Below are 12,145 nucleotides of genomic sequence, written 5' to 3'. Positions count from 1 at the left end.
TTGTAATAAAGTCGTATTACTGTCTGCTGGCTTGTTCACAATTTGATTAATATTAAAAAAAAACTTCCACTGTTTCATGAATTGATGTTCATACCGAAAACGGACTTTTATACACTTTTATTCCATCAACATTGGACATAGAGTAATGTGAAAACCATCTTCATTTTTCAGGAAGTAAAGTATCGGATCGAAAATGAGAGCCAGATGCTGGATATCATCATCATCATCATCATCATCATCATCATCATCATCATCATCATCATCATGACGGGCTCCTTGCCCGGACCAATGTGACTCTTCCTCTCCAGAGTTTCCTGTCTTCCATCAGTTGCTTCAGATCTTCAGGTTCACAGTTGGCGTCGTGTGCAATTTGTTTGATGTACGTGGATATAGGTCGTCCTCTGCGCGTCCGTGTCGTGGAGTTCATAGCAATACATCACTCACCAATTCATGCTTGCTCCTCAGACAATGACCGGCAAATCGTAGGCGTCTTTCTCTGATGGTATTAGATATGGCAGGTAGGTTGCCATAAAGTTGCTGCTTCGTGGGATGATTTTGCCAAGATATATTTAATATTGTTCTTAGCATACGGGTGTATGTGCCGTCTAGTTTTCTTTCCAATCTTTTGGTGAGTGTCCAGGGTGTAGCGCCGTAAACAAGGACAGACTCTACCACTGCCCTGAAGAACTGCCTTTTCAGTTTGTCAGTCAGTCTCGAAATCCATACTGAATGCAGCCCATCCAATTGTCCTATAAATAAGATACCAAATAATTTATTTTTTAAGATCTATAGATGTATCTGTTCAGTTTAAGAGACAATGGATACCCCCTGTAAGGGTAGTTGTGCATGTAATTGTGAGACAAGAGTTGTACAATCCCAACCACACCACTCCTGAATCGGCACTGCTTAAGTCCAGTGGCAAGGAGAAATGCTAGACAACTATGAAATGCTGAGATAAGCAGAGAGCATATACAGCACTTGGAATTCCCAAATGGTCACCCATTTTAGTACTGACTAGGCTGAATGTTGCTTAACTTTGGTGATCCAAAAGTTTGATTTGATTATCTATTATAATAAAGTCGTATTCTTGTCTGTTTGTTCACAATTTGATTAATGTATACAAAAAGTACAATTTTACAAATCAATTTTCATACTGAGAACAGACTTTTATTCCAGCATAATTTCTGTACATACCATTTATTCAAAAGGAAATCTACGTTCAAGAAGTTACCTCATTTACATATTATATTAAAGAAAATTCATTTGAATAATTAGCTTCATGTTATTAATGATGGTTAGTAACAGAATTATTTTAATTGTTCTGTTTAGGAATATTAATTCAAGTTGATTTATTTAATTCATTTTTAATTTATTTCAAATTATTATTAACCGACATCAGTTGCGTTCCCTTACCCTCTATCTGTGCCTCGAACTAAAAAAAACTAACATGAACAAAGTTTTTTTTCCCTAGAACTGCACGTCTATGGAACACAATACTTCGAAACTGCTTCCCATCTGACTATAACACGGTCATCTTCAAGTCCAATGTTAACAAGTTCTTGAAGAGGCGTCTTCTAAAACATACTAACTCATCAAATTTCCATTACGGTATCTAACCCATTAACCTTTATCATTGCGTGACCTGCGAGCCTTAATGCGAGCGGTGACTATGATTTATTAAAAAATATATATACTGTTAGGAAAATTCGTAAAAAAAAAATATTTTGGTTTAACTACTCATTTGTGATCTATTTGCGTTAATAATTAATCTAATAGTTCCATTGTCCTGTAAATAGAACAACAGATTTTAAAAAAATCTGTAAGATAATATATGATAGTACTGTTTACTGCATAATATCTATGAGAAAAAGAATAAAATTCATACATTAATTTATCTGTGAGAGTTGTTGGTACCGTCTTAAAATTCTGGTGAATTCTGTAGGGAAAATTGTGGTGCGCATGATTAGCGCGTGTGATTCGCTTAAGAAAAGAAAGAGAAAATGTCTTAAACTCGAAACCTGACCGACACGAGACAAAAATGTGTCTTATGCAAATTGAGACGGGGTTTGTTTTACTATAGGCATAAATTAGATTGTAAAAATTGTAAAGAACAAGATTGTTAAATTGTAAAGAACAAGACAACCCCCCCCCCCAAAAAAAAAAATAAACAGCATCCACAACAATTACTGCCGTCCATAGTTATTGTTGTCTCACCACGTTTTGGCCAAGTAAGCCTCCCGTTATCTTCAGACAATTTTCACCTGGAACCCTAGAGATTCAACGTCTCTATCCACTGCGCCACGGGCACCGAAGGTCAGAGGGATAGTTGGCCGAAACATCGTAAAGAAAAAAAAAAAAAAAAGATGAGGATAATAGTCCGCAATAAATTCTCTGGAATAGTTGACAAAGACCAGAGGAATAGTTGGCCAAAACGTCATGAAACAGCAACCAAAAAAAGATGAGGATAATCATCCGCAATAAAATAAAATTATTAAAATAATACTCATCTCAATAATGAATTCCAATTAAATAATATATATAAAAAGAAAACAAAACAATATATAACAAATAAAAGTTTTTAGTGTTTTCATTTAATGTAAAATGTTTATTCGGTTCGAAAACGAATAATGTTGAAGGCTGCCGGCGAACAAGAAAATATGGCCGCGATGTCTCGATATTCACCTCAAAATAAGAAATAAAACAAAATGGTGTTAGAAACGTTGTTTTAATTTGAGTAAAATAAAATCTACCTTCGAAATATATTTGTGATAATTTCAAACAAGTAAAATATTTGTTTATTTTCCTAATATTACGTTGTGATTTGGCTTTCAAGCACACTTGATGCGTATTTTATTTTATTCAAATTAAAACAACGTTTATATATTGAACTCTCATTCTTTGACGTTATTCTCGCGTTACCTGCGCACAGTTCAAACAGTTCAAAATACAACCGCCAGATACAACGCACGGCTCTATACAGACTCCTTTCTCCAAATTAACAACATGGCAAGAAAGAAGAAAAAGAAAAAGAAAGAAAACGGAGAACACACTGAAGATGAAGGCTACCTTCGAAATATATTTGTGATAAATTCAAACAAGTAAAATATTTGTTTATTTTCCTAATATTAAGTTGTATTTGGCTTTCAAGCGCACTTGATGCGTATTTTATTTGATTTAAATTAAAACAACGTTTCTATATTGAACTCTCATTAGATTAGAGATTCTATTTGCCGTCGTAAGCCACTAATTGCCAAAAGAGTAACGTAACTCTTAGTGTGTACTCCTTATCATAATGTGTGAATTTTATCTTGATTTCTGAAATATATCCCATTTACCCAGTGTCCTTTTTATAGAACTTAATAGATTAAGTTTATCTTTAGCAACCGAAAGATCCGGTGGTTGTGGATCATTTATGTGATTTTAATTTTGCAGATACTCACATGTTTTTCATCATCCGAAATTTCGTCTCCAATGACGTTGATGGCGACAATGCCGATCTTGGGGTGGAATAAAGAAAAAGAAAAAGAAAAAGGAAAAGAAGTAAATGATACATTTTAAATAAACTTGAAAAAAAAAAAAAAAAAAATTAACTGCCGATCGACTGGATGACAACCGGAAGTGATTATAGAACAAACAAACAAAGAAATAGGAAGTCGCATCGGAATTTGCATCACCGTCGATTATCTGAAGATTGTTAACAGCGCGGTTTACTAAAATATGTAATTCTTTTAATTATGATAAGGCTCTGTCTGAAAAGACATTGAGCACTGCACACACATGCAATTGTTAGCCGGACCAAAAATAAGATACCCCCCACATGTATATATATATATATATATATATATATATATATATATATATATATATATATATATATATATATATATATATATATATATATATATATATAGAGAGAGAGAGAGAGAGAGAGATAGGGATAAAAAAGAAACAAACCAAGTTATGTGTTCATCAACATTTCGTCTTTATTGTAAAACTTCTTCTGGAAGTCTTACAATAAAGACGAAACGTTGATGAACACATAACTTGGCTTGTATTTTTTATCTCTCTACATCGTCGGAATACTGTTTCCATTATTCTTATCATATATATATATATATATATATATATATATATATATATATACATATGCATACATACATATACATACATACATACATACATACATACATAAACGCATATATATATATATGATTACAAAGATAAAGATAATTCTATATAATTATAAAACACCAAATGACCTTGTAACGGGTATTGTAACCCAACATCAGGTTTACGACTTCCGGTTGCGCATGCGTACATAACCATAAACCCATAACAGCGTAACCAAATAAAAACAAATCGCTGGACCGGTTTCGTTCGAACAAACGTGCATCCTTAGAAAAGCAAATATCTTAAATTTATTGAATAAGAAACTTTAAGATATGGGGAGCAAACGCAAAACGTGATTACAAATAATACGTATAATCATCAACCTGTTTCATATATACGATATATTTTATACTTATATGTATATTATACACGGATTGTTTTAAAGTGTATGTTTTCAGCGTCCCAATCTTTTTTTCGCGTTTAAATTATCCAAATAAACAATTGTTAATACTTTCTGCTTTTTTTACGTCGTTCATTTTCGTATTACATTTACGTTTTTTGAACGCAATTTTCTTACAAATAAATCTACTTTAACCCGCCGACAACCATAAGAGCATTTTACAACGGCGATTTACCCACCATCTTTCTTTTTTAATTTATTCTCCATTTTTTAATACATCTTTCTTAAAAAACATTCATACATTTTCGTCTACACTACCAACATAAATAAATAACCTAAAAATATGTTTTCTTTCAATTGCGTTACAAATAAATAATCAACTCGATAATAAAACGTATTGTTTTATTGTGTACGTTTTCAGCGCCCCAATTGTTTTTTTTTCACGTTTAAATTAAACGATATATCAAAATTTGAATTTAACTTTAAGTATTATCGTATTTGTTCAGTGCGCATTTACCTATAAGTATGGCAAACCACTTATATTTCAATGGTTTTTTTTTCAAGAATAAACAATTATAAACAGAACGACTCATCTATCTATATTCTTTTTTCATTTTAATATACTTTCATAGAAATGTTTCTGTTATGTCACAAAACTATTTTTTACGTCACAAGTGTCACGCTCATACATTAATTCCATAGCTAATATAGCATACTGACTCAACGGGTCAAAGGTAGTCTAGTATTATCTTAAAATTGGAACTTATCAAAATAATTAAAAAAGACTCAATATACTATGTAGAGCAATTAAAGAAATAAGGAAAATTGATGACATTCTCTTCATGTTGAGAGAGAGAGAGAGAGATAGAGAGAGAGAAAGAGATATGTATATATATATATATATATATATATATATATATATATATATATATATATATATAAAGGAACAAACCAAGTTAAGTGTTAATCAACAACTGGAAGTCTTACAATAAAGACGAAACGTTGATGAACACATGTGTGTGTGTGTGTGTGCGCGCGTGTTTTATTTATCTCTCTACATCGTCGGAATGCTATTTCCATTTTTCTCATCATATATATATATATATATATATATATATATATATATATATATATATATGGTGTAGGTGGGTATGTATATATGTATGCTCCTACATATATTTCTGTGTATATGCGTGTGTATATGTGTATATACCTGTGTGCGTGTGTATGCGTGTGTATATGTATATGTACATGCATGTATATGTATGTGTGTGTGATTGTGTGTGAGTGTGTGCTATACATGGGGAAAGAAAGTCATAAAAAACCATAAAAACCTTCACCAAATGGACTAAAATCCCCCTCTTTGTACTTAACTCTGACTGGAAACTACCAACACTTACTGTTGGGGACAGAATGTTTGAGACCCTATCACTCTGAAAAACACATTTAGTATCAGCAGATGTAAAAATAACATTCCAAACTCCCATAAAAAAACAACCCTTTTACGAAAATATCTGAAGAGAGCGAAACAAAGCTTGAAACGCGTTATAAAAATATTTTAAAATAAAAATATGATAAAAGGCTGAAAAACACACAATTGTTGATGGCTACACTCTTTTAAATATACATTTTTTTTCTCTCGTTGGAACTACATAATCATCACTTTAAATATATATATATATATATATACATAGAGAGAGAGAGAGAGAGAGAGAGAGAGAGAGAGAGAGAGAGAGAGAGAGAGAGAGGGAGAGAGAGAGAGAGTTAAATAAAAAGAAACAAACCGAGTTATTTCTATTTTGTCGGAATACTACTTCCATTATTCTCACATATATATATATATATATATATATATATATATATATATATATATATATATATATGTGTGTGTGTGTGTGTGTGTGTGTGTGTGTGTGTGTGTGGTGTTTTATTCGTACTAGTTGGTTCTATGTACGGCTTTAATCTATCTATTGATACGTGTGTATGAGTACCGTTGTTCATATCGATCTGATAATGCTTATCTGATCGAGTCAAAACTTTATAAGGACCTGAGTACGGTGTTTCTAATGGTTTTCTAACTCGATCAACTCTGAGCCATACTTTTTCGCAGGAAGATAAACTTTTCGGTATAAATGTTTTGGGACTGTTATGGATATATCCTTTTCCATTGTTGAGTACATCAATTTGGGACATCCATTCACACAAATTACGTATGTACTGGTTATTAACTGAAGTTTCTCCTACTCTCTGCTTGTGTATCAACTGCTGAGGAATCAATATTGGAGCTCTAGTAACAGACGTAAAAGGGGAAAAGCCTGATTCATTAGGGGTGCTACGTATACCCAGCAGAATCACCGGTATCGCTTTCATCCATGATTCTTTTCGAGCCATTATTTGCCGCTTTAAGGGTACGGTGTGCTCTTTCGCTCATCCCATTACTTTGAGGGTGACACGAAGTTGTCCTCAATCGGTAAAAACCTACTACCTTGGCTAATTCCTGGAACAATTCGCTCTCAAACTGACTACCTCTGTCAGTTACAACATGCAGTGGGACTCCAAATCGAGATATCCATGCATTGATAAACGCTTCTGCTACCGACTGTGCAGTTATCTCAGTCATAGGCTGTACTTCAATCCAAGGAGTTGCACGATCGATGCAAGTAAGCAAATATTTGTAAGGGCTCAGGTAAGGGTCGGACTCATTGCGCGTTAAGGGCAAGGGGCCAACGATATCGATATGTACCGTCTGGAAACGTGCAGATAGTAACTCAAATTCTTGGACTGCAGACTTTGTATGTCTGTGAATTTTTGATTGTTGACACACTGCACATTCTGCGCAGAATTGTGTAATCGTTTTATCTAAACTAGGCCAAAAGTATCTGGACTTGACCAGTTTTATAGATGGTCCCGTACCAGGATGCACTAAGCTATGTAAACTGTTGAACATAGCTTGACGAAGCTCTTTTGGGATAAATGGTCTGGGGTACTTAGTTGAAGTGTCGCATAGGACTGAGCCGACTTCGCTTGACACACATTATTCTTTCAACTTATTCTATGGCTTCATTTCGTCATCATTTTTTTGTGCCTGGGCTATTTCAGCCAAGTTTCATGCATCTATCTGCACAGCTAATGCAGGCCGAGACATGCAGTCTGCAACTATATTCTCAGCTCCTTTAATGTACTCCACGTTAGCAATATATTCGGCAAGCACTGATAAGTGTCGCTGTTGTCGATCTGACTTTGCTGGTGCCTGACTATAAAAGGTTCGCATAATGGCTTATGATCAGTGAATAATGTCATGTGACGACCTTCTATGAGGTGGCAGAAATATATCACTGAAAAATAAGCTGCTAGTAGCTCTCTGTCAAACGTGGAATACTTGGCTTGGGGTTGATAAAATTTCTTGGAAAAGAAACCTATAGGTACTGGTTTCTTATCTATCAATTGGTGTAATGCAGCACCAGCGGCGTATTGACTAGCATCTGTAACTAAGTGGTATTCTGTAGCTGAAGACTGTGGATGAGCTAACGCCGTAATTTTCGATAATTTGCTTATTATTGTATTGAAGGTGTTAGTTTCTTCCTCATTAAGCTCGGTCTTTGCTTCAGGATTCAACCTCATCCGTTCGGATAGTGGTAAAATTATGGATGCATAATTAGGGACTAATTTGCGGTAAAAGACATGTCATCCCCAGAAATCTACGTAAGCTTTTTGATTCCTTAGGTATCGGAAAATTTTCAAATTCTTTGATTTTCTTTAAAGTAGGCAACAAGCGTTCTTTGCTTACGTGAAAACCTAAGAAATCTAACTCTGGTACTCCGAATACACACTTATCTAAGGAAATCTTTAAATTGTTATCACTAAGGATCCTAAATACTCTATCTAAATCTTCCTTGTGCTGTTGCTCACTTTTGCTAAAAACTAGTATGTTGTCTAAATATATAAATATGCAATGTAATTTTTAAAATATTTTATCCATAAAACGCTGAAATGTGGCCGCAGCATTCTTTAAACCAAATGCCATGTAATTAAACTCAAACAAACCAAAAGGTGTCACTACTGCTGTCTTATGCACATCTTCAGGGTATACCTTAATCTGATGATATGCTGCAGTAAAATCTATTTTGGAAAAATATTGTTTATTAGCTAACTGTGTGCAGAAGGAATTTATATTTTGTACCGGGTAGCGGTCTGTTTTGGTAATGCTATTTAATGCACGGAAACCACCACGCTCGATATGACCCATCCGGCTTCTTCACCAAGTGCAAAGTGGTTGCCCACTCGCTACTGGAAGGCTGGATAACTCCGATATTTAGTAACTTTTTAAATTCTACCTGTGCTGCGTTTAACTTAGGACCGGAAAGTTAGCAAAGACTGGTACGTGGCTGCCTGTATCAATCCTGTGATACACTCCACCATAGTCTTTGTTTGTGTCGCTATGTGGTGAAAGCACATTATTATATTTACCTATTACTTCAGTAACATAATCCGCTAGGTCTATTTTGTTAATCACTACAGCATCGGTTCCCGTTACTGCATTGACTGTAATTTCACGCTCCGTTATGTTATCACGGATGGATCTATTTTTACAATCCACAATAATGTTAAATTTGTTTAAGAAGTCAAATCCTAACAAAGGGTTAGTGACATCTGCGATCACGAAACTCCATTGAAAAGATCTTCTCAGACGAGGTATCTTAACTTCGAGGGTTGTCTGACCATAGTATTTTATGCTTTCACCGTTAGCGGTAGAGATATGAACAGGAATTGGCTCCAGAGTAATTCCATTTACTACGGAATGTGGTAAAATGGAAACACTGGCTCCTGTATCTATGATAAAATTGACTTTAGATGCTCCTATTTTAGCAGAAACTTCTAATAACGGCGGCACTACTGGAGCAAACGCAGTCCTCCTTTCTAGTTTTCCGAATCACTAGGAGCGGGAGAGGAAGGGCGCGAGTTAGGCAGAGTCTGTAAACTACTCTTTTTCTTTGCCCACTCACACCATGGCTTACATATACGAGCCTCCTGCGCAAAATATATATGGGCTCTACATATCTTCGGCCGCTGTTTCCTTCTATATGGACATAGGCCGGCTGGAATGGTTTCACTATACTGTCTGGTGGTAATATGGTCGTTTGTCCGAGCTCGACTCCCAACCGCCTGAAATACTGACGTATTTTCTATTAACGGCATCAAGTTGCCAGATAGTCGACCCAACTCCGTTAATGGCATTTCAGTGTGGGCTGCTATTACTGGGTTGATTTGCTTCGGAAGTGCGTGTATGAATTTATGGCGCACTATCTCGTCGCTTGCCCCTATTCTATGTGCGACCATTACCATCTCCTGGAGGTATAATGACGGACGACCAGCTAACGTAGTGGCCCTCATCAACTTCTCCAGGAGTTCAGGTCTGGTCTTTTCATATGCAGATAACACAGACTCCTTTAACTTCGCATAGTTTAGCGACTGCAGAATTGCTGGAGGTATATTTGTTACCACGTCAGGCGGCAATGCGCTGATAACCGTATAGAACTTAGTATCATCGCTCGTAATGTGTCTGAGATGGAATTGAGCTTCTATTATCGAAAACCATCCCTCGACACTCGTCTCCATAAATTGTGGGGGTTTACGCTAACCTGTTGTGCGTCCATTATTATTATTATTAATTATTATTATTCCTATGATTATTATTAGTTACTATTATTATTATTATTTTTTTATTATTATTTATTTGTAGCTGCGACTAAAGGAAATGGCTGGGGTGTGATAAGCAAGAAGAGAGAAAAGCGAGTACTCACCAGAGGTTAATTTCAGCAGGTGCTTGGAGAAATAGCGTCAATTAAAATTGTATTTTTATTTTTTATTCATTAAAGATTGCATACATATACGCACGTCAGGCGTTCACCAAATTATGGCGGTTACCGTAAATTTTATCGACGTTTGAAAAAGGGTCACCATTTCGATCGGTACCCTTTTTGGGGCACTTCCGACATTAGAGAGAGAACAAGAGTGCTGAAAAAGAACGCTTGTGGAAAAGAAAATATCGGTTATAATTAAGTGCGGCGAGACCTTAGGATTGATGATGTTTTATAAAGGTTTCCAAGATATAGGGTACAAAGAGGATGGTACATTTTCTTTGATAAAAGTCTTTACCCAGGGAAACTGGTATGTCGCATGTTGAATCTTCTATCGTTTCTGCATGTCTGAGAGAGATTTCTTTTTTGTATCTCCCTCCAACACAGTCCTCTATTCCGATTGGCTGAAACCTCTGGTGACGTTTAGAGAAGGAAGGAAGGAAGGAAGGAAGGGAAAAGTAGAAGAGTAGGGAGAAAGAGAGAAATAAGGGAAGCATACCGTAGCAGCATTATAGTTGTAGTTCACTAAAATTCTGGCTCCAAAATGATAGATGAAAAATAAAAGTTGTAAACTTTATTTTTATACTTTTCTCTGATGATCCGATCCTCATTCATTGAACATTCAACATATTTTAGAGATGTGTACAAAATTACCTACCTGGTTGTACAGGTTGTGTTTGTTGATGTAGTTTTTGTGCAGATGAAGTTTGAGAAAATGACCTGCGCCGTCGACTTGGACCGATTTCAATTCCCGGGCTCGGAAATTTGTTTTTTGGTTATTCGATAAAGAAATGTATCTGCAAATACACAGAAACGAACATTATATATATATATACTAGCATTTCAGCCCGGCGTTGCCCGGGTGTTTGGAGGTGTATGTTGAGCAAAAAAAAAAAAAAAAAAAAAGGTCAATTTTTTAAACTTTGACCCCTATTATGACCCCTTAGCATTTATTGTTTTGGGCTCAAATCAAGTTATTAAGTTAGATCCATGTCCAAGAAACCTATACCTAAAATTTCAAGTGTTTAGACCCAAAATTGTCGGAGGAGTTTGGTAGAGTTCTCAAAAGCCAAATCGTTGACCGTTGATCCCTTAACAGCCTAATTTCTGGCCGAAAACCAATCGCATAGATTTTCCCAAATCTCAGTACCCCGTATATTAAATTTCGAGTCTGTAGACTAAAAATTGACAGAGTTATTGCGTAGGGAAATGTACGCAGACAGACAGACACGTTCACTATATATATATATATATATATATATATATATATATATATACTAGCAGACCGTCCGGCATTGCCCGGTCCTAAAATACGCTTTAATATGATATTTTGATTAATGCAGATTTCGTATTTATATATATATATATATATATATATATATATATATATATATATATATATATATATATATATATATATATATATATATATATACCATTAATCGCTTAGCACTCTCAAAGATTCTTAGGAAGCTAGGCTGTCCTACTAGTTTTGTGAAGTTGCTTCAGCAGTTACACCATAATATGAGAACCCGGGCGAACTTTAATGGATCTCTGTCTGATCCAGTTTCAGTTGAAAACGGTGTAAAACCAGGTTACATACTTGACAGGTGACATACAGGCGTTTTGGAAATTCGTTAAAAAGATTATATTCTTAATTTTCTGATTGGTTGGTTATGCCACGTGAGGTGCTTCCAACTACGTCCGGCAAAAAATATGTTATTTTTACTTTTGTTATTTTGAGCAAAGTGTGTGGGCATATTTGAATTTGTGCCGT

The 12,145-nt window shown here is 35.1% G+C and overlaps 1 protein-coding gene across 3 annotated transcripts in view; it reads right to left on the bottom strand.

The window, feature by feature from the left end:
* LOC145266527 (centrosomal protein of 104 kDa-like) overlaps positions 1–12,145 on the bottom strand; it is a 122,384-nt gene that overhangs the window by 77,561 nt on the left and 32,678 nt on the right. For all 3 annotated transcript variants that reach the window (XM_080122284.1, XM_080122281.1, XM_080122283.1), the window contains exons 5-6: positions 11,027–11,165; positions 3,441–3,497 (exon numbers count right to left, since the gene is read on the bottom strand). In XM_080122284.1, coding sequence (XP_079978410.1) covers positions 3,441–3,497; positions 11,027–11,165 — 196 coding nt within the window. The remainder of the gene's footprint in view (positions 1–3,440; positions 3,498–11,026; positions 11,166–12,145) is intronic.

Source organism: Euprymna scolopes, chromosome 41 (assembly GCF_053919585.1).
Source record: "Euprymna scolopes isolate OS-2025 chromosome 41, ASM5391958v1, whole genome shotgun sequence".
Taxonomy (NCBI): domain Eukaryota; kingdom Metazoa; phylum Mollusca; class Cephalopoda; order Sepiida; family Sepiolidae; genus Euprymna; species Euprymna scolopes.
This window is presented reverse-complemented; position numbering and strand designations above follow the sequence as displayed.